This window comes from Bombus bifarius, unplaced genomic scaffold (genome assembly GCF_011952205.1).
Source record: "Bombus bifarius isolate JDL3187 unplaced genomic scaffold, Bbif_JDL3187 scf7180000007986, whole genome shotgun sequence".
Lineage (NCBI taxonomy): Eukaryota > Metazoa > Arthropoda > Insecta > Hymenoptera > Apidae > Bombus > Bombus bifarius.
In genome coordinates, this window is record NW_022884368.1 from 306,054 (window position 1) to 332,026 (window position 25,973).

The 25,973-nt window shown below is 39.2% G+C and overlaps 3 protein-coding genes across 12 annotated transcripts; 1 reads left to right on the forward strand and 2 right to left on the reverse strand.

Moving 5' to 3' along the window:
* Positions 1–52: 52 nt before the first annotated feature.
* On the reverse strand, positions 53–5,326 carry LOC117204998 (DNA repair protein complementing XP-G cells). 5 transcript variants are annotated; one of them, XM_033442997.1, is made up of 10 exons: positions 5,181–5,325; positions 4,223–4,330; positions 3,937–4,112; positions 3,221–3,652; positions 2,930–3,146; positions 1,643–2,859; positions 1,451–1,549; positions 1,159–1,372; positions 847–1,083; positions 53–779 (listed from the first exon to the last, which is right to left on the reverse strand). In XM_033442997.1, exons 2-10 carry the CDS (start codon positions 4,308–4,310, stop codon positions 136–138), a joined length of 3,324 nt encoding a protein of 1,107 aa, XP_033298888.1. In that variant the 5' UTR covers positions 4,311–4,330; positions 5,181–5,325; the 3' UTR covers positions 53–135. The 5 variants fall into 5 exon arrangements, with proteins under 5 accessions (XP_033298888.1, XP_033298884.1, XP_033298886.1 ...); XM_033442993.1 differs by having other exon boundaries at positions 847–1,372; positions 5,181–5,326; XM_033442995.1 differs by lacking the exon at positions 5,181–5,325 and adding an exon at positions 4,593–4,948 and having other exon boundaries at positions 847–1,372.
* A 225-nt stretch (positions 5,327–5,551) lies between these two features.
* Positions 5,552–11,685, forward strand: LOC117205003 (suppressor of hairless protein). 3 transcript variants are annotated; one of them, XM_033443013.1, is made up of 2 exons: positions 5,552–5,687; positions 7,662–11,685. In XM_033443013.1, exon 2 carries the CDS (start codon positions 7,767–7,769, stop codon positions 9,285–9,287), a length of 1,521 nt encoding a protein of 506 aa, XP_033298904.1. In that variant the 5' UTR covers positions 5,552–5,687; positions 7,662–7,766; the 3' UTR covers positions 9,288–11,685. The 3 variants fall into 3 exon arrangements, with proteins under 3 accessions (XP_033298904.1, XP_033298903.1, XP_033298902.1); XM_033443012.1 differs by lacking the exon at positions 5,552–5,687 and adding an exon at positions 5,959–6,564; XM_033443011.1 differs by lacking the exon at positions 5,552–5,687 and adding an exon at positions 5,960–6,509.
* LOC117204993 (myosin-VIIa) lies at positions 11,307–25,474 on the reverse strand. 4 transcript variants are annotated; one of them, XM_033442978.1, is made up of 21 exons: positions 25,306–25,474; positions 22,798–22,844; positions 20,311–20,424; positions 20,006–20,152; positions 19,705–19,889; positions 19,466–19,587; positions 19,127–19,383; positions 18,887–19,052; positions 18,688–18,818; positions 15,407–18,559; positions 15,045–15,289; positions 14,616–14,976; positions 14,391–14,509; positions 13,912–14,308; positions 13,655–13,837; positions 13,353–13,554; positions 13,143–13,271; positions 12,936–13,032; positions 12,743–12,840; positions 12,464–12,633; positions 12,176–12,382 (listed from the first exon to the last, which is right to left on the reverse strand). In XM_033442978.1, the coding sequence occupies exons 2-21, from the start codon at positions 22,813–22,815 to the stop codon at positions 12,176–12,178; spliced, it is 6,501 nt and encodes a 2,166-aa protein (XP_033298869.1). In that variant the 5' UTR covers positions 22,816–22,844; positions 25,306–25,474. The 4 variants fall into 4 exon arrangements, with proteins under 4 accessions (XP_033298867.1, XP_033298871.1, XP_033298869.1 ...); XM_033442977.1 differs by having other exon boundaries at positions 24,968–25,474; XM_033442976.1 differs by lacking the exons at positions 22,798–22,844; positions 25,306–25,474 and adding an exon at positions 20,498–20,545 and having other exon boundaries at positions 11,307–12,382.
* Positions 25,475–25,973: the final 499 nt, after the last annotated feature.

Consider the following 25,973-nt stretch of genomic DNA (forward strand, 5'->3'; position numbering starts at 1 on the left):
ACATTTAATGACGCTAATTTTTACATATTTTTAAAGAACGTAACAGGCCCCATATAAAATAATAATTTATTTTAAAAAATGTACATGTATCGTTCATTAATTTACATTAGTTACATTAATTTACATTAAATAATACTACGAACTACCACTATCACTTTCTGAGAGTTCAGCTTTTTCCTTTACTTTTCTTACACAACGTCTTATCTTTTTCGTCTTGTATAATCCTTGTTTCGACTTTCGAATTACTTCGATCGCGTGTAATTTTTTTTTTAAGGCATTTGCTTTATCACTTTCTCTTTGTGGTATGTATTCATCAACATTTTTCTCGTTACAAGCAGAAACGGTAAAAACTTTAGGTTTAGTATTATCAACTAAAGCTCGTTCATTTTTCAACTCTCCTCTTTTTTTTCGATTTTCAACCAAAGATCTCTTTTTCTTTATTGATTGTTGCGTGCTTTCTACACTTATGGAATCTTCCTTATTTTCATTGCTTAATTTTTGCACTGCCTTCTGAACTCGTTTACTTAAATTCATTTCAATTGATTTCGGAATAGTTTGTAATTTAAAATACGCATTTATTTTCTGTTGACTTTGTTTTTCTTGTAATCTTTTCAATACCGGTTCGATAATTTTATTATACTTATTTTTATCCCAACCAAATTTTTGTTTTACGTAATCGGCTAGAAGTATAATATTAGGTTTACCCCACGTGAAAGTCTCTTTTGATTCATCCACTTTAGGCGAAAGATACGCTTGTACAACAGCTTGACTCGGGAAACCTGTACGTAAAACAACAATGTATCATATGAACTGTGTATAACAATAAAGGATATCATATACTTGTACCTTTTTGAATTTGTAAATTCTGTAATTTGGTTCGCAAATTCGCTTTTCCAGGACCAGCGGTTTTACCATTTTCGATCCAAGAAGAAAAGTTTGTTAAACCTTGCAATAAATCGTCGCCTTCTGAAGGGAATGCTGCTAATATTTCTAACGCAGTAACAGGTCCAATACCAGTTAAACCTGTTGTATAATCGCTACCAACCAAGAGAGCAAGCCGTATCATTTCGTTTCGCGTTAATTCTAAGAAGGAGATAAATATTTTATAATTTGTACACGGATGCGTTTCTTTTTGTATTGAAAGTACAATAGGCTTACTGAAATAGTGTTGTATATCACAGGATCGAAATTCAAGAACCTTTTTATTATTATCAAAAAAATTTTTGTAAACGCATTGTCCACCAAATAACCAAATATCTGAATCATCTGTAATCGTACCATCGATGAGATGAATTTGTTCCAAGTATGCGCATTGCGCCTCTGCTTCCATAGGTGCTATAATATATGGTATTCCGAATAATCGTAACAGTTCCTACAAATAAATAATTTTATTGATGTTATGTTAAATAAATAACAGTGCTAAGAATTTACCAAATTTACATCGTGATACCTGTGCTTCGATTCGTATTTGGTCAGAAATATCGATACCTTGTCTTTCTAATTTACCAATATTTGCCATTAGTTCTGTTTGTTTGTCCTCTAATTGTGTCTGCAATTATACTAAAATATACTAGATATTCCTAAACTATTTCCGTGTATCCATTACCCGTATGTGTATATCTAATCTGATGTATGTACGTACTTGTAACGATAACAATTCCTCTTCGTTCATAGGTATAGGGCTTATTCTTTTTGTATAGTCAGTCAGCATGTTAACATTTGTATTGTCTTTGATATTTGCAGCTTCTACATTATCCTTTATAGAATTGGTTAAATTTTCGATGCTACCTTTCATTTGATTTTCTTCTAATGGTACATTTGTGTTTAAAGTATTCGGGTCGATATCGATAGTGGTCTGCGCATTAAGATTATCAATTTCTTTTAAATTAAGCAGCTGTTTATCTTTAATTTGATCTTTTTTTGAATCTACTGTTTCTTTGAGAGTGCGTTCGTTTCTTGATATTTCTTGATCATAATGAAATATTTCCGCCGATTGTGTAGGATGTATATCTGTATTGATCTCGCTATTGTGTGTTTCAAATACGTCGGCAAACATATCATCCACTACTTTTTCATCAGATCTAAATGTTATTTGGATATCTTGTGGAATATATTTATTAGTAGTAGTACCTATATCTGGTATCGGTATATCTTCTATTTCTATGAAATCGTCCGAGTCTGACATTGAGTCTATTGAATTAACTGTTACTGCATTTTTTGATTCAACTTGCGCTTTATCTGAAATGTTTGCCATTCTAGTAGGAGAGATATTAATGTTTGTCTCAGTATTTGATTCAGCTAATTCCGGCTTCGATACATCGATTGATTTTATAGTATTTGTGTAATTATGTTTCGTATCTTCTTTGCCGTCTTCAGATATTGAAGAATGCTTCGTATTTAATGAATTATGTTTACTTTCACAAGGCTGTATTGTTTTAAATGAATCGATTTGTTGTGATATTCTTGACATATTTTCGACATCTCTGTAAGTTTCTCTGTTATTTTGCTCAAGAAGGGTAAGGATCTGTTTTTCCGTTAATCCACTATATTCTAACATATACGTTAATGCAGGATTCGTAATGTTTTGTTTGAAATATTCTTTTGGTAATACTCGCGACTCATTGGATTCTACTTCCGATTCTATATCGCTATCTGTTTCCCACCTAAATTTAAAATTATTCATATCTGTTATAGCAGTGTCACTGTCACAATCATCATCAAGTTCATATTCATTTATGTCATCACAGATTTTTGTATCTTTACTGGGTCCAGCAGTGGCTTCATCCATTCTATTTTCGTGCTGTATGCTCTCGCTATCTGAATTAACATCATCGTTGTCTTTTAGATACGCATTTTTATCTACAATATAAAGCATAAAGAATTAAGAAATGATCAGTTTCGGCTTGTATAGTAGAAAGCTATTACGTACCACTAATATATATTAATCTAGTTGTATTGTCCGCAGCGATACGATAAGTATAATTTTGAACGTTCGTCGGTATTCCTTGTTCTTTTAATAATTTATCTAGCTCGTCCAACGTAAGCGTTTTTCCACCCATTTCTTTCTCTGCAGATTCTAAACTTTGTTGTACTAATCGACGTTTTAATAAACGTTTCATTTGGAAACCAGAAAATTCATTTGATTCCTAAATAAAAACATGTTTCAGATAAACGACAAAATTAAATATTTATACATATAATCCTCAAAATGAGCATGTACTTCAGGCATTTCATGCAAACGGCCCCATGAACTTTGTTTTCTTGTTTCTTTGAGATCTGTTAGAATTTCATAACGCACATCAGCTGGTAAAGTTTTAAATTCGGCGCTAGTTACATCTACGCTATGAATATTGCCACTCCATTTTGTTTGCTTTTTTGGACTTGGTTCATCAGATGAATCAGAATTACAATCATCACTATGACTTGATTCTGCTTTACTAGTGCTTGGCATATTTGGCAATTTGTACATATCATTCACAGTTTGCTTATTTTGCAAATTTATAACTACTTCAGAAGAGCCATTCGTAGTAACTTGTTTCTCTGTATTAAGAACCGCCTTTATTGTAGAGTGCTTTATCAAATTATTTATTAATTCTGTCCTCATCTGTTGGGCTTTATTCTTGGCCATAGATTTCTGTTTCCTGCGCAAAGCCTGTGAACACAAAAGAATAAGAACCTCTTTTCTCACTACCTGGTTCCCACAGCAAACTAATTATGTACAGACAATATTATAATCAAGATAAAAGTACAGTTTCATTAAACATGCATGCAACGTACCTAATATTAGGACGTATAATAGTTTAGACAATTAGAAAGTTAAACGAAACCAGCTAAATTATATTATATAAAGGTCTATAGTTGATATTTTAGTTATAAAGTACACATTCTTAAAGTTTATACTTTAAAAAATGAAAGTGTAATAAAAAATATATTTACAATTGTGTTCTTCTTAAGCATTGGCACACCTCCATCAAAAACGAAAACTGGTTTAATTTTATAATACAATAGTTTGCATATTCTATGAAATAAGCCAATAAGATGAGCATTAGGTTTAGGATTACCAAAGCGGTCCTGATACCCTTGTAGCACTTGATGTATCCAGATTGATATATCTAAAAAATCACAAAATTTTATTGTTTATATGGAGATAATTGATTTGCAAATAAATTTATGTGCAATTATTAACGTAATAAATGTAAAAATACAAATTTTTAGGATGTACCAATAGCTAAGATCTTTCCTTCTAATGTTTCCAGGGGTACTTGTTTTCCTGTTGCATCAAGTAAACGCCAAAGACCATAAACACCCATTATTACAACTTAACAAGTCTCTAAAAAGTAATACATTTAATGACTTTAATAGACACCTTTTACTACAATGCATCATAGTATATTTTATAATTTACCATGCAAAATTGTATGTATATCGAAAGATATAATAAGAGCATAAGGACCAAATATATTTTTAACAATTTATAACCTAAACTCTAAATACGTTATGAAAATATAGGAGGATAAAAAATAACATGAAAATATTTATTATTTGTAAAAAATAAATTTGCGTGCGTATATTTTACATACACACGTACATACGTGTATTTATATTAATGTTAAAACATTAAATCATATATTTTTAATATGATATTAGTATCTTGACGCGCAAAACTTATTCTTACAGACATCGCACTGGTGTCAGCTGATTACAAAAACAATGTGCTTATATATACTTACACATTAGACGCACATTTAGATCGTATGGTGTAATATGTTTAAAAAAAATAAGCAGAGATTGTCAGAATTGTATATTTTAATCATATTATTATCGTGAGAAAATTGGTAATTCACCAGATTTTCTGAATAGCATTAATGGTATTTTATTTTCATCGTATTATTATGTATTTACCAACTCCTTACATTCACGCTTTAAAGATAAGAGATGTAATCTTGCCGAATTATTTGTTCATATATTAAAATTATGAAATTTGCTCATACAAGTTTGATGCATAAAATAGAAGATATTGTATTAATATAAACATATTATAGTTTTGAAATATGTGAGTTTAATAACAAAATAAAGTTTTTCATTGAAGGAAATGACAAAATTTTCGAAAAATGTTTATGTGTACACAGAAAATAAGTGTCATATTTGTAATACGCAAAAACTAATCTTGTGTAACATACGTTTTCATCGATAACGTTCGCCGGTCTAAAATTCATGTAAATTTTTTAGCCGTCCAAGAACTCGACTTTCGATGGAATAAAAGGTGAGCTTATATAGAACGTTAATTTGTCTATCCACGCGCACTCGTCCTATATTACGCAGTACCAGGCTATTGGCCGTTCGTGTGATTCGAATACAAGTACTCGTAACGTAATATGTGAAATACAGTAGTGTGTAACTCGTCTAGTCCATGGGTATATACACACTTGCAGACATGATGTATATATCGTATCGTCATCATGAGAGAAGTGAAGTGAGGTAGAGGCCACCCACTCTTTCCCACAGCAGGTTTTTCCCACGCCCCCCAGGGTAACCCCAACATCCTTTTGCGGCAGCAATTCCACGGTATCTATGGAGTAGAGGGGAGCAGCTCACGTCAGGTGGGGAACAAGAGGGGAAACTGGAGGCGCTTGGGTCGACCAGGCCATTGTACAACAGTAAAACAATAGAATCAGCAGCTCAGTAACGTAACTATTCAAACCCCTAAAAATTCTTACGCTTTCATACCGATTTTATAAGTATTAACGTGTGTGACCGTTATCAATATTTCTTACACAATTTAAAAATTATATAATACTTCCTATTCGAAGATATAACGTATAATTTTATAAAATATTTTGGTAAATTGTAATAGAACGGTATATCTAATTGTGTCTTTTTCTTTCGTTATTCGGTACTTCTTTGAAAATTTCCATCTTAAAGATTTTCGGTTTATACTCGGTATTAGACGATAAAAGAAGAAGGAAATGATTGAAATATTTATACGAATGGCAGTGATCGGTTTTATATCGAGAGGTTCATGGATCCCTCTATAAATACGTACCTGTTAGAGCCACTTACGCGGGTAGTAATAACTCTACGTTGTCGTTTCGAACTTAGTTACTCGGCGAACACCGTCCGGGTAGGTTGTATATTTTCTAGTAGAATTGTCGAGATATGTGTTTATCAGTCGCTATTAGCCTGAAAGTGACAAGACTGCAGAAAACCTAACTATAAGAAGGAAACCACAGAACGTATTCAAACAGTGTTTCGAAACAGTATGTTTGTATTTTGGATTTAAAGTGGCGCGCGCGCGGCTAAATCATTTCTAAGGGTTGGTAAGACTGTTCGGAAAATTCGGAAAGTGAACAGGTGTTTTTTGAATGGATTAGGGAGAATAGGTGACGAGGACGCAAAAGGATTTGCGAATGTTGAAGAATCAAGGAACAGTGTGACATTTGTGAATAACCGATCATTTTAAAAAATGCACTGGGATTTATGTTTCCATTGAACATATTACGAAAAATGAGGTGAGCCCCCAAAACGTAACCTGTTTTTGTTCGGTGTAATCTTTGCATCAAGAAGGTAAATAGAAGATATTTTTAGTAGTTTAATAATTCTTTATTAAAACAATTGTACAAGCTTGTTACTTTCAACATTTATCAATCTATCTATGAAATTAAAACAATCTACAATGTTCAATTTCTATTATTATGGAATGTAAATTCTTCATATTCAGAAAGTATCTTTTAGCAAGAATATCTTTTTCTTCTTATAACGTTATATATAATTTTATATCTATAAACGTTACAACACGCATAAAGTTTAGATCAGTTTGTTATTTATGTGCTAATATAAGTTCTGTTATTACAATGTACCGCAATACATAAAGTTTAGTTCGTTGATTTCACGCAGAAGAATGTGTTTGTAATTCTATTCATGATGCATTTAATTAAGAGTTGTGAGTATATGTAGCTTGTGTCAGACAATTGGTATCACAAATTTTATTAGGAAATACAAGCTTTTTGCTTTTCCTAGAATATTATTTTGTTGGTTCTTTGTAAAACGCACAGTAATATGTAACACGGATGAGCAATATTGTACTTTGTAACCGATACTGTGTTTGAAAATTAAGAAGATTTAGAGAAGTTACCTTAGCATATGTAAAATTAATCAGAGAACATCTTTATACTTGCAAGTACATGGATATGATTGTATAGACACGACGAACAAGGGTGATTTAATTCATGCAGGAAAAATGAGCTCAGCTTGGTTCCCACAGTATATATGTACATTTCCTCTTTCCTGTACTAAGACTAGCAATTCTTAGGAGCTCGTTTAAAGAAAGATACCTTACGTTAATTATATCTTGCATCGAGAAAAACAAAAATCTTTCCCACACTATAGTTTTACACGAATAGAATCCTATGCATCTATGTCTATTCAAAGATATATAGTTAGAAAGACAACTGTTTTTTACAATTAGGGTAATACGTATAGATTTGGATGTCTGCAATAAGAAATTATGATCCTATTTATGTATATTTATTTCAATTTGATTTAATGATATATTTGTGTCTCTCTAATATCTACTTGACAAGAGAATATTTGAAAAAATAAGAACGATATTGAGTGTGAAAAACAATATTGGTTATAATTGGCCATGATGAAATGTATTTCAGGTAAAGAGGCAGTGGCAATTATGACATGCATAGATGACAAGGATAGTCTGCAAGCAACCTAACAACTCTGTTGTATAGTCGAGAGAATCGAAGCGAAGATTAAATATGCCACACCAGTTTGGTTTGCCGACGATGGCACATGGAATGCAATCTCCTCCTTCACCGACTTCGGTCATGTCGGTTTACCCCCGATTTGGATCCGGTGTCTATAGACCGGATCATCAAGATCAAAGGTTGACACGCGAAGCAATGGAACGTTATTTGCGCGATAGAAGCGACATGGTTATTGTAATTCTTCATGCAAAGGTTGCGCAAAAGTCGTACGGCAACGAAAAAAGATTCTTCTGTCCTCCACCGTGTATTTATTTGTTCGGTGATGGGTGGAGAATGCGGCAAGAGCAGATGCTTCGCGAAGGAGAGAGCGAGCAGTCTGCTCAGCTTTGCGCATTTATCGGGATCGGGAATTCCGATCAAGACATGCAACAACTAGATTTGAACAATGGTAAACAGTATTGCGCGGCAAAGACACTTTATATTTCGGATTCGGATAAGAGGAAGCACTTTATGCTCTCGGTGAAAATGTTTTACGGTAGCGGACACGATATCGGTGTGTTTCATAGTAAAAGAATCAAAGTGATCTCGAAGCCGTCGAAGAAGAAACAATCGTTGAAAAACGCCGACTTGTGTATAGCGAGCGGAACAAAAGTTGCGCTGTTTAATCGGTTACGATCTCAAACGGTTAGCACGCGTTATCTTCACGTGGAAAACGGAAATTTTCATGCCAGTTCGACGCAGTGGGGTGCGTTCACCATACACCTGTTGGACGATAATGAGAGCGAATCGGAAGAGTTTCAGGTTCGAGACGGCTACGTACATTACGGCAGTACAGTGAAATTGGTATGTTCGGTAACAGGAATGGCTCTTCCACGTTTAGTAATTCGGAAAGTGGACAAGCAAATGGCCAGTCTAGAGGCGGACGATCCAGTTTCGCAACTGCATAAATGCGCTTTCTATATGAAAGACACGGACCACATGTACCTCTGTTTATCTCAAGAACGTATTATCCAATTTCAAGCTACTCCTTGTCCAAAGGAGGCAAATAAAGAAATGATAAACGACGGTGCCTGTTGGACGATAATCAGCACCGATAAGGCAGAGTATCAATTCTTCGAAGGCATGGGCCCGGTTAGATCGCCGGTAACACCGGTACCGTTGGTCCATAGCTTGCACTTGAACGGTGGCGGGGACGTGGCAATGCTCGAATTGACGGGAGATAATTTTACGCCTAATCTTCAGGTATGGTTCGGTGACGTGGAAGCGGAAACTATGTATAGATGTCAGGAAAGTATGCTTTGCGTGGTACCAGATATATCGCAATTTAGGGGTGAATGGCTCTGGGTGCGGCAACCGACTCAGGTGCCTGTCTCGTTGGTTCGCAACGATGGTATCATTTACGCGACCGGTCTGACGTTTACCTACACTCCAGAACCTGGTCCTCGGCCTCACTGTCCGCCAGCGGACGAAATTATGAGAGCCCCACGCGGCATGCACAATCAACCGAACATGCCACCGGCGATCGCGGACGTACCTTGGAACACCCATCAACCCCCTCAATCGGGTCTCTGATGTTTCCTAGACAATTACAGTGCGCATCACCAAAGTTTACGAGTCAGTGAGACGAACGCTGTTGTTTCCGTTCATTCTTCGAACGATATTCCAGTTGTTTCTATCGATAACAACGAGCCAATCGGCGACGATGTTAACTCAGTGACTACCTACGCAGCGAAAGACCTATTGCTCCGAGTCGACAGTGCGGCAACAAGTTTAGACAATACAAAAAACAGCACGTAGCAACCATTTCGTTGCATTGCGTTGCGTTGCGTTGTGTCGCATTACGTTGCGTTTTATTGCGTTACGACGCTACGTTGAATATGTACAGTGTACGGTACCGAGAATCGTTTCCCTATGTTCATAAATACGTAGGTACCTAGCTTTAAGTGTTGATACAGAATTACACACAGGGATTAGAATTTATAGCGACCATAGAATTAAGAGCTTTTTACGAATGTGAATATATTTAGCTATTACTTGGTAAAAGGAATATGATGGGGAGGGGAGAACAAACTCGAAAATTTGTTCGCTCATTAAACGACGAAACAAAACACGCTATTAAATCTCTCCGTTGTATTAGATTAGCCATCGAGACTTAACGGCGTAGACCGTACAATTGCATATCGATCACTGGAAGTGGTTGTACATTTCTCATCGATTACTGCAGATTCGTTCTTCGAATGATCAGATATTGTTATCGAAGGAATCTAATATATTTGGTTTAAAATTGACCGAATTTCTACCGCAATTATCGCAATACACATTGTATGTAAAAACGTAGTTTTCAGAATGCTCTTGCTGATACTTTTTACATTTATAAAAATGTAGCATCAAATCATTTTTAAAGGCATTCATCTTTATTTATCGAGAAATACGAATGACTTGCGAATATCGGCCAAGATACGAGCTACATATGCGATGCAAATATTCGAACGACTAATTCATCTTTTACAAACCAATTGAAAATTTCTATCCATCCAGTTTCTTTCTTTTATATCATGAATATTTCAAATGTATTTAATTTACTGTTTTACATAGTATATGCATTAATGCAAAATTGAACATTATAATCGTATTTTTCTCGTGATACGTAATGTACGTAACGTACATTTCGGATGGACTACACGTTAATTTTGTGAAACTTTATGCGCAACTTAGAAATTATTCTAGATTTAATCCAATTGGAGAAAATCGTTAGTATCTTGCCGAAATTGCAATTTGCTATTTCGATTGATTTCGTGCGTTAACCGACTATCGCTGTTTTATTTTACCGACGATTATTTATTTTCATAATTGTTATATAATTTCGTCAATGAAACCTTTGATTGCTTTTTTAACGTAGACGTAAAATATTGTGCACGCTCCCTATTAATCTCACTGATTATCGATATCACGATTTTTCTAACGGAATTCTTGATATCATCCACAGAGAAGACAATATGCTTATTCGCGCGAAAATACGATATGTAACGGTGCATTTTAAATGGATGACACAAAAGAAAAATCTAAATATATACGTTTTTATGTCTCTCTATGTTTTACAATAAATTGGTCAGATTTATATAATAAAGTCTTTACTTCATGACCTACACGTTATTTCCAAATCCCAAGATTCGATAATAGAGACAACTGTACGTACATGACTGTTGCGGCACGAAGCTCAGGTGTACCTTGAAAAAGTAATTGCATTTGGAAAGAATGGGCCAATCGTTTTACATTTCACCGAAATTGTTCGAAATACCAATACGATATTATTGTATGCGAAACGCGATAATATGTTTCGGCCAAAGCAACGAAATTCGTTGATACGAAAACTAAAAATTATTAGCTAGAAACAATTCGTTTTTTGACTCCTCGACTTGGTCGAAGCGATACAGGCTCTTTTCTAGATACCATCGAATATAATTATCTGCAACAGGAAGCGAGATAAAATCGCTTTGAGAATTGTCTTCCTGAAGAGATCCATTGTAAAAGAGGAATGTCGGTATACATGTATACCATGGGAATTTACCCACGATTAAAATTTACACCAAGTACCTGAAGAATACGATTATCTTTATTCACAGTAATAAATTGCGAGTTAATAATAATTACATCCTTATACGTATCAGTGGACGGATAATCATTGAGTAATCATTACAATTCATTACATTGGAAAACTATTTTAAGTTACGTTCAAGCGTTACATTAAGTTAAGTTGCCAATTTTTCAATAACTTTTCGCAGACGTGGAACTGTTTTGGATCATATCCCAATTTGTCAAACTACGTTTGAACCTGAAGTTCTTTCATTGTATTTCTCTCTCACATACACACGCACACTTTCTTTCTCTCACTTACGAATTAAAACAATATTTTACAAAACTATATGAGAATCTTAATTGTAAATAAATCATATACAATCTTTTAAACTAATTACTTGTGTACACGTGCACTATGATTCCCTTTACGCTCTCAGTCGTTGCAACGATTGAACGACAATGGATATAAGAATATAGAGTATATATATATATATATACATATACACGTACATATGTATGTGTAATACATATATATATTGGATATGTATATAATAAAAAATGTATAAAGAGAACACATGTATGAAACATTTGTTATTGTATGAAGTTTGCTATTGTGCTTATCAATATTCTTTGTGTAAAAAATTGTATTTTTCGCGAGTGTCTATAGTTACAGAAATCATTGTTATATCGAAAAGGATTGCTATTTAAATAAATCTTCTATAAACAACATAGACCGGATCCGTGTCGATCGTTTTTAATCACAATCGTTAAATTACCTGGTATTTCTTCTTTTTTTATATTTCACTTTACCGACTCTCTCATTTCGCGTATGCTTAATTTTACGAATAGCGACCACAAACCGACATGGTCGAGTAGGATCGCTTTTACTTTATCCGTATCGTGCGTTGTTTATTCATATTTGTGAGCATTAACGAAATATATGAAGTTAATAGATCATCCATTTTGTATCCGAGTGAAGTTTCGCACAATAGTTTCGAACCTCTGACTAAATTTCCAATCGTCATATGAAAATAGGTATTACCCGACGACCAATTTGAGATTCTTGTAAATGGATGCGTTACTAGTATATCCTACGAATACAAACGTTCACAGGTAACATTTTTAGGTATAATTTCTAAACAATTATAGATAAGACAAATGTGTTCACTTACTTTCGTTTGTGGATGTATAAGACTTACACCGTGCTTATTTATAGCGATTAACAATAATTCTGGATAATTTGGTTCTGTGCTTTGTTTGACTTCGAAAAAGGCTGAACCAAAGGTTGGCCATCGATAAACTATTTTCAAAAACGTTATTTTGGCATCTTCTGGACTCATACCTACGGAGAAATTTATTTATCTATTTACATTGCAATTGCATGTAACATATAGAGAAAAAGTAAATAAGTATTGACTGTGCGCTCAAACACGATTGAAACAATATCTTACCAGCATCCTGATTGTATGCTGCTATTATCGATCTCTTCCAATCGTTGGAACTTTGTACCTTTACTAAATCTCCAGGTATAAGTTCTCTTAACATTTGCCTAGGGAAAATCTTACGTTACTTACATTGTTCTTCTAAATATAAGCTAGTACGTAACTACGTGCTACAACAGATTATAACGTGTATTCCACTTACGGAATAGCTTGAAGTTCCTGCTTGCTTTCACCAAAACGAACTCTGTACACTAGTGCTGCTAATCTGGATGCTTCTTCCTTGGTACATTTATGGTAACCTATAAGGAGAGATACATACGTAAATAGTGTAATCGTGTAAAATGATCAAGCCGGATAATAATCTACGATACGACAAAATGCTTTAAAAGTGTTGGAACGCAACTTTTACCTCTTAATAATTTAGGAAGCTCCTGGTGAAAGTGGAAAATGAGGTCTGCGTTCCTGTCTTTACCGGGAACGGTGTTGGTCCACAGTTTCTTCATGAAAAATACTTGATACGTAAATTGAGGTGATACACCTAAGCAAAATATATGAAAATCTTATTACGTTTCTTCGTGTTGCATTTATGATTGGCAAAAAATTATAACGAATGTGGTACCATCGCGAGAGGGTCGAGCTTTTCTTATCCAATCCGTCAAATGTCGTACAAAGTCGAAGAAGAAATCCCCTTCTGGAACCGAGATAACTTTATCGGCAATCTTCACAAACAGACTGAATCCTTCTGCAGAGCGTAAGTTCAGTCTTTGCGCTATATTTTGACAAAAATCTTTAGCTCTCGTCGACGAATCCACTTCGAACGCCTGTATATAGAAATAAATTGGAGAATGATCGCCGTAAGTTTGATAACTGTTCTTGAAATGAATAAAATTGAGATAAAATAGTCACTTAAAGCATACGCACTTCGTCCGTGTCGTCAGGAAAGTAAACTTTGTGAAATATTTGCGTCGTTTTGTGCTGTATAGCCTCTACTTCCACTTGGTGTGGAGGATACTTTCGTTGACCGTTACGTAAGGTTTTTTGTAGCCTTTGTAAAGAATCCTGAGATATGGGATGCCGTCTCGTGCGTAAAAACAGAGTCAATTCCTGGCAAAGAACAGAAATACATGTAAATTGAACGAATACATTCACGAATATATTATGTAGATGCGATATTTTACTTTTAAGAGACTTTGGCTGCAAGTGAAGAGACCGGTGGCGAGCCACATCAATTCCCAACCACGTTCTTCGCTCAGTCTATTTCGATTATCGGTTAGTTGTTTCATGATTTGACAATAAATTTCGTCTCGAAGAATTTCGTTTTTCAATGGTCCGTCAAAAATAAGATCCGTGTACTCGTTGCCGATACGCGGTCTCTTCGTTGGCAAATCACCCATGTATTTCAAAATCGCGTTAAAAGCGAAACACGCTTCCTCGGCTAATTCTTCTTTCGATATCAACTTCTTTAAGAGAGGTTGTTTAATAGGATCTCTGGAATGATGCCACAGTTCGTCGGTGTGTCCGCGTCGCGCTGTTGTTAGGGTCAACGCCTTTGACATAGTCCTCTTTGGCGGTGTTCTGTAACGAGCGTGAAACATCTCTCTATTATAATTCATAACGTGAAAGATTCGTTGCGTATTTACGGACAAGCGTTATTTACCGGAAGTGATCAATAGCGTATTCTAAAAGAGTATGAGGTTTGTCACGGGATTCTACTCCATTTACTTGCTGTGGATATAATTTGCGGCCATTTTCCGTTCCTTCGATGCTGAATAGGGACTAAAAGAGGGATCGATTAACGAGATTCGTTCAATTCATATAAAAGAGAGAATAGATAAAGAGAAAAACAAAGAGGTCGCGCGGAAAAGACACGCGTTAGCCTTACTAAAATATCGTTTGGTGGTTTCGTTAGCGAGGGCAAAACGTATACTGTCTCGGCTGGAAAATCGCCTTTCTCTCCGGTTCTTTCGCAAGTGCCGATGCACCATCCCGAATTAAGTACAGTTTCACCGGTACTCTCGTCCTCCAGAATAATAAGATCCCCCTTTTGAAAGGTCAAGAACGACGAACCTTCGCCTGGTGCTTTGTAATCTTGCAAAGCGATAACATATTTGCTACGTTTCTTCAAACCTTCTAAAAAGTATACCACCAGATCGCGAATGTCTTCGGCGTTAGGGCTTTGAAAAGTGAATTCCTCTCCTCGCACCGTTGACAAGTTGAACGTTTGCGTGAACATTTTATTCGTTCTGAAAGTTACGATAGAATCGAGAGATAAAATAAGAGTGGAAAAGAGACGATCGTAAAGGGTACGTACTTTTGACTAGACACGGTGGTGATTTCGGGAAACGACAATTCGAGAAGTACTTGTTCTTGATCGTCTACGACGTACACTCCGGTCCAATTCACGGCTATGATAACGTCGTTCTTCGGTAAATTCGGCCCGGAATTTCTGTACGCTTCGTAGAAGCGAGAAAAGAGTAATGGCCACTTGAACTTTGCATAACCGACGATATCCTCCTTAACCCGCAAAGCAGGTACCTTTTCCTTTAAATAATAACTCTGCAAGAAGAAAAATCGTTTCGTCATTGTCGTCGATAGAAGACAGTGTATACGGCGAAGTGAAATGCGAGCGCCGAAATAAGTTTCGATCAATTATCGTAATGTAAGTAAGGTCACCTTTTTATATGCCTGTAGAACCAGATGTCCCCATCTGTCGATCGCTTTGTCGATACCGGTCAGGCAATAGTCCGGTATGTAATTTGGCAAAAGAGTGTAAAGTCTGTCGACGTTCATGTCGGTGTGATATTCGATGTAATATTGTTGGGCGGCGATCATCGCTAAATCTTCTTCTTTATCGCAACGATATTCGCCGAATTTTACTCCCCTAACCACCTGTTGATAAATTAAATTTGTAGCGACTTGATCTTCGGTCGGTTCGTGCCAAGGCGCGAATATCTCCTTTCTGAAGAACAACCTCCACGGAGCATTCCGTTCTTGAGCACCTTGTTCCTTGGCGTATTGCTCACACTGCGAGATGGCATCCATCACGTGGTCACCGCCGCTGCCGAGCGACGAGACTTTATCAAACAACGCGATATAAAGAGAAAATCCGAACTGGTCGCGCAACGATATCTTATCGGAGAGCTGATTGCACAGTTCTCTGGCGGTGGTGGCGGAATCAGCGAGCAGCGTTTTAGTGTTACCGTCCATAAACGTGATCGGCAACATAATTGGTTTCTTGGATTTGGTCGCTTGAAGCTCCAACCAGCTTGGCGGTTGGTTTCGCGTACCGTTGTTGAACGTTCTCTTGAGCCGATCCTCGCAGTACGGCGCATATCCGGGTGGTCCCTCCCTGATGAATGCTCGCAAGTAATTGACGAATTTTTCGGACGGAGCGAAACATCCGACGCAGAGCGATAGTAAGATCCAACCGCGAGCGTGCGACGACTTGGATGGGTTGTTGGTCAGTTGTTTGCATATTTGACAGTATATCTCGTCTCTTAATTCCGCACGCAATATTCCATGGCCGATAATGAAATGAAGCTTCTCGAGGTTTGAGGTAGGTCTCGCTTCCAGCCAGGACTGATAACTATCCGCCGTGTATTCGTCCTCTTGTAGTTTCCGTCTGACATCCTCGCCCAATTTGTTTTTTCGTTTCAGCGTTAACGAGACCAACTTGTGTCTTATCGATCGTGGTTTTTGTCTGAGAAACGTTTCCGGATCGACGCCCATCATTTGCGCCTCTTGGAACTCTTTGCTTCGTATAAAATTACGACCAAGAGTCGCTGTGACTTTCGACATGACCGAGGTCGTATCTCTGTCCATCGTGTGAAATCTAGGCTCGGGTAAGTCTCCGGTAAAACGAAGTATCGTGATCCACAGTGCTTGGGCAGCCAGCTGATCTCCTTGCGTGTGCAAAGGCAACAACGGGTGTTTCAAAGGCTTCCTCGAATACTGATGCGTAATATTCCCTTGAAAGTAAGTTGCCGCGAATTTTTGAAACTTGAATTCCGATAGATCTTCCTCGTCCTCCGATGCTGTTTGAACGGGGCTAATGATCTCCTGTTGGTCTGCCTTTGGCGCAGGTAGATCATTGAACACAGAGGTTTCCCTAGCAGGTGTTGGAGCCTCGCTGCTCGAATCCGGTAGAAAATCAAACATCGCCTCGACCAATTTACTATCGTCGACCGGTTCGTCTTGTTTTTTGGCTGCATCGTTTATTAGATTCTTCTTAATCTCCATTCTGCGCCGGTCTTCCAGTTCCATCTCTATCTCTTTTCTTTCCAATTCTTGCATTCGTTCTCTATAGTTCTGCTCGGCAATTTCTTTCGCCCGTTTATTCCCTTGGTCCTTCAACTCCCGCTCTTCCTTCTTTCGAAGCCTCAACGCTTCGACGTGCAATCGATACTCATACTTGATCTTTTTGTAGCGTCTTTGCGCGATCAATCTTCGAACGTGAGCTTGTATCTTCACGATCGCCCACAATTTCTTTTGGTACATTTTCCGTACCAGGTAGCCTCTGGCTCGGGCTTGAAGAGCGACTATGTGTCCCCTGAGATGCCTGAATCTGTGCGATAACACTCGCGATCTGATCAGCGCTTGAAGTCGCATGTAACCGATACGCATACGTTTGTATCGTTGTCGTTGCGCGTAGCCCCTCCAGTATTTTTCGACGACAGTCGCGGCTGCTCTCATGCGAAGGAATCTTCTTCTGTAAACCCAGCCACGTATGTTGCGTTGTAGGATTAGAATCTTCCGCGTTAAAACGCGATCGCGTTCCTGCTCCAAGAACAAGTCGTGCGCGTCTTTGAGAAACACTTTTGTATGCCCGAGTTGATAATCCGATCTTCCCAATACTATGTGACAGATTTTGGATGTAACCGCGTGGCAGTCGACCTTATGCGCCGGAGGTATACCCGGAATGAGAAACCGATATCTCTCCACGAACTCCGGGAAGGAATGTCTGATCGGATAACCAGCTCTACGAATTCGAATCGTTTCCATCATGCCGGAGTATCTCAATTGTCGACAACAAAGTCCTCTGTCGAACATCATCGGTTTCTTGTACTCGTTTGGTTTGATACATCTGATGAAGAAAGGTTGGCAACTGCACAATGTTTTCATCAGAGAGTCCAAGGATTTCTTGAACTGAGTGGACAGAGTAGGTGCTCGTTTCCTAGTCTCTGATCCCATACCGATGTCCTCGGCGAAACAGGCCTGCAAAAATTTATTCGACGATATGTGAATCAGCTGCAATAAATCGGCGCTAAACGTGTCCCTGTTCTTCTCGAGGAAGCTTCTGGTATCGTAGAACACGACACCGGCGAAGTGATTAAGGCCGAACGACGTATTGATGTCTGATTTTGGTTTTAAATAATTCCGATGACTGCCGTGCGTTTTGTGTATCTTAGCTAACATGGTCTGGTCCGTACCCTTCGGAAACTTTGATTCTTCGTCTATCAAGGCCATGATGTTCAACTGCTTGATAGCTATCAAATCGAGCGCATCCTGATTGTCGACGAACTCGATATGCTGCCAGTTGATACCTTCGTGATTGTATTCTTCTTGTTCCAGCTTAAAGATATGTTGCACGAAAAATTGTTGCAGATTTTCATTGGCGTAGTTGATGCAGAACTGCTCGAAGCTATTGTGACTGAAATTTTCAAAGCCGAATATATCCAATACACCTATGGCGCTTCTGGACATGTTCTTGGGCCTATAGATCGCTTCGTTTATCTTTTTCACGATATGCACGAACAATCGTCCGTATATTCCCTTGACGAACGCGTCTCTGATATCCACCGATTGGTCCCTGGACAACGTAGACACCTGCGTGCACACGTTACAATTCGGCTCAACAAGAGGAAAGTATTTTCTACTGTAATTGTCGCAGTGTGACACTTCGTATTTATCGTCCCGTCTGTATAGGAACGTAACGCGAATTATTCCTTACTTACAACAGTCTCACCGTGAGCGAATATCGTTTTTCGAGTTAGAGCGTCTATCAAAGATTGGACGGGTACGCCCAGTAAGTGCGCTACCCTCTGCACATTTGTCTGTTCCGGAATTTCAGTAGCGTCCAAATTATCTAGAAAGTAGATTTAAATTAGGAAGACAAGCGAAACGCTTTAACGTTATACGAATTACGCTGCTTACCTACGACGGTGGCTCTGTATTTGACGTTTCCCATGTGCAATAGGGCAGCCAACAGCTTAAGTATCTCCCATATTTCCATGTCGGAAAACAGCAAAACTTTCATGGCTGATCTAATGTCGGCAAACTCCGCGGCATCGTCCCGCCCCTCGCACGTGATGCTACCACCCTGAGAAGAAAAACCTTCGATTCTAGATTCCCAACATTCGATACTATAACGTATGAACGAAATCGAAACATTACCCCCGTTAGATACTTGTACGAAGAGGCATCTTCCAGTTCCAGTTTCGACTTCTCTTCTTTCGAAAGACCAGCCAGCATACAATAGAATACATGATAATTTCTCTCGTCCAGACTTTGCGAGACTATTCGCGATTTCTCCAAAAGATATTGCTCGATTTTTGCTCCTTCTATCACCCCTTGCTCGTTGAAATGAATGTCGATGTACTTTCCAAAGCGAGACGAATTGTCGTTTCGTACCGTTTTGGCATTGCCGAACGCTATGAACGCGAAACCATAGATAAGGTGAATAACTTCTGTGTCTTTGTCTATCGCGACGCGACGATCGAGAGAGCCGTTTACCTTCCAAGATGGGATTCGCCTCCAAAATTTGCTGTTCGATCCAAGAATGCTTGCCACTAATCGCTGCCAAATATTGCAAAATTAGTTTTGTACTTTCCGTTTTGCCGGCTCCGCTTTCCCCGCTAAGACACAAACATTCGTGCATTTGACAAATCATGTCTAAATAGAAAAATATAGAAGAAGAGGAGAGAGCCGTTCGAAATATTTCACGGAAGAAGAAATAAAGCGATGGTTGATACCTGATCACTATGCACTGATCTTGACCGTATCGATTCATATGCGCGTAACTATTGTCTCCGATGGCAAATATGTGTGGCGGCAGCTCTCCGATTTTACGATCCTTGTACAGTTTGATTTGTTCAGCGGTATAAATCGGTAATATTTGATACGGATTCACGGCGACTAGAATGGAACCCGTATAGGTCTGCGCAAAAACGATAGCTTAAATGAAATTACGGCCGCTTTAGGTCGTAAAACCAGGTGTACGTAAAAGCGATAGACCTTCGAGAGACTATCGCCTACCAAGACTCGTTTACGTACATATATGAGATTCTCGTTGTAACGAATCAACAAGTTCCTTAGAATACCAGCTTCATGGAGGTCTCCTAAGCTGATCATGTCTTCTACACCTTGCACAGAAGTGGCATGCATCGCCTTTATTCGCCTTTCCGGAGTCAGCCATTGTTCCTGGAAATTCCCGAATGAATTCATTGGCGAGACGAGTTCAAACACTTTCTCAACATCGACATCGTACTTATAATTTGCCGACAGGCAAGAGAAACGAGCAACAACTTTTCGAGTCGAGTCGAGAAATTTGGTGAATGCGGAAAGTAGGTAACGATTACCTTGTTATCGTCGTCTTTCACTTGAATGCGTCTGCCTTCCGCGGAAATTACTCGTGCTCCGATCGCAACGTCAAATTCTCTTCCTGAGATTGGTTCGATCCATATGTAATCTCCCTGCAACGTAATTTCGTTCACCGGTAATTTCCTTCTTTTGTTTCGGACATGCCGCGGGAATATCGACGCTTACGAGCACACGTTCTAATAACAACCGATAAAATTGCTCGCCTCTTAACATTCGAACGTCGATAGACGCGCGTCTTCTTCTTTTCCTCTTTCTTTTTTTCTTTCTTCTCGCTTTGTACAATTAATCCGCGCTCGTGTTCGCGATCGCGAGGGATCGAGTTTCGAAAACATCAGGCGTGGCGCATCTGTCGCCGCGAATTCTACGAATATAGCCGTGTACAACCGTATATATAGCAAATATAATGTAAAAGGAGCGGCTGCTACAGATAAAAATCGTGCGTCTCCATCTTTGATGGACACTCGAAAGTTGCCACCATAATCCGTGCACCAAAGCCATTATTCTCAGCCAACGAATCGATTCGATCGAGTAGCGTACGCACGTACGATGTACAATTTCTCGTTTCTTTGGAACCCGATAGATTTTTCCTCGCTCCCTTCTTCCGCTGGCTCGCATAACCACCGATAATATAATTAGCCGAGTAAACGCGTATCGTTCCGGCTTCCAGTGACGCAATTTTACGCATAGTTCGATGCGATGCGATCGATCGCACTTCGAGCTTTCGTCTTGAACGCTTCGGCGCTTCAGCGAACGACGAAGTTTTCGCGAGTCACGCGACGTTGATTCCGTGCAGGCGAATTCATCGAGCGTGTCGTCGGCCGAAAAAGCTTTTTTCGGTCCTTTCGTTTGGTTCGCGTTCCTACGCATAAACCGTCGCCAACGATCGAATAAATATCGATGATCGAGATCGGCGGTGGTTGCGCACGCGCACCAAATTTTCGCGAGACTCGTGCGGCGCTTCCACGGTTCCGCGTATAATCGTTTACATCGTTGGTTCGTGGCTACCCTTCGCGCGCATCCATGCATCCGTTTTGGTGCGTTTGTACGATCGTCGCGCAGTTATTCTCAAACAGCGGCTTCCTCCAATATCGCGGGAACGTTCATTTCTTGCGAGATATCTGCCAGAGCGAAAAGTCGGAATCGGTATATTTTCTCTTAGAAGCAATCCGATCGGTCGACGTCGTTCGAACAATGGAAACGAAAACCGTGTTCGTTTCAACTGAAAGGTAATTTGAGAACCTCTAAGTTAGCCTACGCTTTACGGATACGACTATACGAACGCACAGACTGTGCCTGATATTCGTATACGTTCCGATTGTTCACCTCACCGGAACCACATCGGAAGAGCTCGTCCGCTCGTTACCACGAAGCCAGTCTCCGTTCAATTTGGCTTTGCCAGTCGGTTTTACTTTCGGCCGGCCGAGTCTATGAAAAAGCCTGACTTGCGTTCTTTCCGTCTCGTACTCTCGCGTGAATAATTCGCAGTTGCGTATCTCTCTGACGGTATCCGAACATGGATTCTCCTTCGAGGTTAGGATCGAACGACACGGGAAATTCGAAAAAGGTTCGTTCGTTCGCGGGCCGCTTGCCGTGGTAGAAGACGAGCCTGTATAACGTGATAGTATATGGACGCGCACGCGTCCGCCACAGGGAAGGAATGGAATTACGATCGAGGGTACAAACGCGTGTCCGGCAAAACGATTCGCGTCCCGTTATACGACGGCTGGTTTGCTCGCGTGAAATGCTAAGCCGCTGTTCAGGGCATACGCCAAGTGACGAAGGACCGTTAACTATGCCTAATTAACCGACTATTCGTCTCATCCCACGTCGCAGCTGCGTCGACTGAGCATCGTCGACGATGCAGCGACATCGACTTTTTTCTCCAACCGATCAGATCGGAACGCGGCCTCTGTTCTTTGCGAACAAGAGATTATCCACGGCAACGAACGTGACGGAAAGACGCGGGAAGCGATCTCGTTTCAAGCACGTATTCCCCTTTTCCAAATATACCTACGTATCGCGCTTGAGCGAACCTTTTCGGAAATTACAAGGAACCACAGATTCGCTTTTTATTCGAGATCGTCGAATATCGCTAAACGAACGGGTAAATTTTCCATCTCCGGTTCCTAAGACTCTTCGTTGATCTGCCGGCAATCAAACCAACGAGTAACACACAGATTTACTTCGAGAATTACTTGGACGTGTTCGCTCCGCGCATGATTTTTCATGCGCGGAAAGAATCTGAAGATGGTGGTCGATCTCCGTCATTTTCACTTGTCACAGATTCCTACTGACCGTCTTCGAAGAACGCGATGAAGAAAGCGGTAACATTACGCGCGAACGCTGGATCATCGTAGGTTCTTCGCATTCTTCGGTGTTGCGTGTTTGACACACTGATTTATTACTAATCATCCAGGACAAAGAAGAAGATGCGCGAAATGAAAACCTATTACGATGATACTTACCCGCGTGACGATGACCATCTCTCAAATCGTCGTTGTCGGCACTCCGCCTGAAAGAAAACAAAACTTTCTTCTTTCTCTCGTTCTCTCTTCTTTTATGTGCTCATTTTTTCCTTCAATTTTTCTTTCTTTTCTTTTCTTTTTTGCTGTGCTGGTGCAGTCGTGCAGCAAAACGAAAAGGGGAGCATCTCGAGCATAGATATTAGCGGATAGATAACATCGTTGATAATAAGACGGGCGAGCAAACATCAGCAAAAAAAGGATGAAATTCCGAGAACTGAATTGGACGAACGAACGGAAAGAATGGCTACTGCGGCGGACTGACTCTACTTGCTGATAATCGAATCGAAGTCCCTTATGCGAATCTATACGGAGAAAAATCGTTCCAGCGTGCGATGATGATGTCCGGCTGATCACCGTTACAGTGGAAGCAGCACAAGCATAAACCTGTTCGCAAAAGTGGGTTAGGCAGTTTCTGCTGCTACCACTCAGCCGTACACCTTTCGAGAACATCCATCGAGGATTCTTACCATGAGATCGATCTCCCTTCTCTTACCGAGTAACTCCGTCGATTTGCAGCTCTTGTTCACAACGATACGACTTACCAAAGAAAATTAATCGAGAACGAGTCGACTCGAATGGAATCGCGTTAGACTCTTATGAAGCCGTATCGAGCGTCAGATTAGGCCGAAGAGAGTCGAACCTTATAAGTTATTAACTCGAAGAAAGCTCGATCGAATGCAAAGAAATTGCAATTTACGCGTCACTAGCATCGATTTCGTTCGTCAAAAGACGACACGGATGAATTTGCTTCTATTATGCTCGCACGAATAACTCTCGGGTCGACGAACCGTTCGGCATTCTTTACTTTTTCGTATTTCTTTCTTTTCTTCTCTTCTCTCATTACGACGAATCATCAACGTCCGACTCGTTTTAGAAATCGAGGAAAGTCCAAATATTTCGTGTAACGCCGTGTTAAATTAAGAATGCGATAAAATACACTGCGACCTGATAAGTAGGGGAAAAGGTCCGGAAAGCGATATACACCCTTGAACTTGAGAGACGACACACGTGGAAAGACGTCGCAGTCGTTGACTTTGAAAATATCGGGAGAACAGAACGGAGGATGTATGCACCGCCCACGGGAGACTTTAATGGGCGATCGAACGACACGCGTTTCTACGTGGTACGTTACGAACCGTTGCGATTCGATTAAAAATCAGCAAAACTAATGCTTTCTATTCCAATACGTTACAGAACAAATAACCTTGATTTGCATTTCCTAACGACTCCACTAAAATCCTACTTCCATAGTTTTTTACTTGCTGTAATCGCACTCGTTCAAAGAATTATTTCTTACGTCACGATCGTTTTCCACGTGTGCATCTTCGTTCTATTCTAATTCTCTTTGTATTCTGCGATTGTCTTCTGATTTCATGCAATAAAACGAACGTCCACACGATCTCCGAAAACGAACAACGTTTTCCTTTATGCGTTCCTTTACACCGATTCAACACAAATTTACGTTCTTTCCCGCGAAAGAGTACACGCGAGTTTGAAACTCTGCCGATAGTGGAGAAAATGATTCGGTCCGGATTAATCAGATGTAAGTGTAGAGTACGCGATCTTTTGGTAAATATCTCAAGATTCAAGACGTGAAATATTACTTTTTTTTTATCTGAATCCAAGTCTTATCTCATTTACTTATTACATGTCGTATTTTAACACTCGTTCTGTACACTTACACGTATGGGCCGTAATTACGCGGAATCGTTGGTATTCTATTCTCCTTTTCATCCTTCTAACACTATTCTTTACGTAAAAAATTCATTTACAAAGACGAATACTTGATATTCGCGTAAAGTTTGAAAAATAAATGGCGATGGTAGTTGACTTGATATTTGAGAACTCAGTAGATATCAACGTCCGTTTCAAAGGCTGTACTAACGCGGTAATAAAATTATGTACATACATATAACGTCTATCGTAATCGTCTGATCTAGAGGTAAAAACGGACGCGACTCAGCAGTAACTTAAGAGTTTCGTTTCCGATCTGTGAAATATCTGCCAGAACAATTTTGTCATTCCGAATGGAATATTATTTACTTGTGGAAAATGGACGTTGATCTCGTGCAAAAGATGTTTCTCAGTAAACGAATAAATTCGAACGTACCTTATGCGAGTAACGAGAAACACGACGAAAGTGACTACACGATGTCGGCACACTCCATTAAGAGGCACTGCACTGCACTTCGAATACGACGTGAAGCGCGCTTTTCATGTCCGACGTGACTAGAGAAGCTCGTCGAAGCTTAGCGTTTGAAAAAACCGATGAACATGAAAAAAGGAAAGATCACGTACCGCACTATAAACTGGGACACGAAAAGCAACAGTAATTGTTTGAGAGAATAGGCCACAGCGGTGACCGGCACGTTAACTCGTCCACTCGGAGAGCTTCGGTTCGAATCGGGTGTGCCAGGTGGAAGCAACTGAAAGAGGTGGAAAAACTACCTTTGGCTAAACCACGATCGGCTTTGACTTCGGCTACGTGAAATCCCACCAATCGCCATACGTTGCCAATCACTCTACCTCGTGTTTACCGAATACTGTCTTCTCGACAGCTCTTTAATTGTTGCTTTCTTTTTAAAGATCTCCGAATCTTCCTCGATACTTCCTTTATCTCGGATTCATCGTGACGTCATTTGCTATAAGGTATACCTGCTGCGTATCTGCAACCTGTTGCGTTGCGATTCCCCTCCTCGGAACGATGTTCTCTTTACCGATCGAGAAGTTCGCTTCCTCTTTGCAGCTTCGGCTGCGGAATGGCGGCAAAAACGAATTAACATTCGATCGTGCAATTTGAATTCCAATCTTCTTCCCTTAGTTTCCTCGATTGATTCATCGGTTCGAATAATACGTTAGATACATGACATAAGGACAAACGAATCGTTTACATTGAAAATATATTTTCATTTTATATGAATTTCACATGAATGATATACATACATAAAATGTAATTTCTGTAACTTTTAACATATACATTAATATGCAAAGTACTGAAAACTTCTGCAACAATAACAACATCGAAGATGTTATACACGTTGCAAATTAACAGTTTCATAAAATCGTTCCTATATATAAACACGATCTTTTTTACGTAACGAGAACGGCACTTCCTC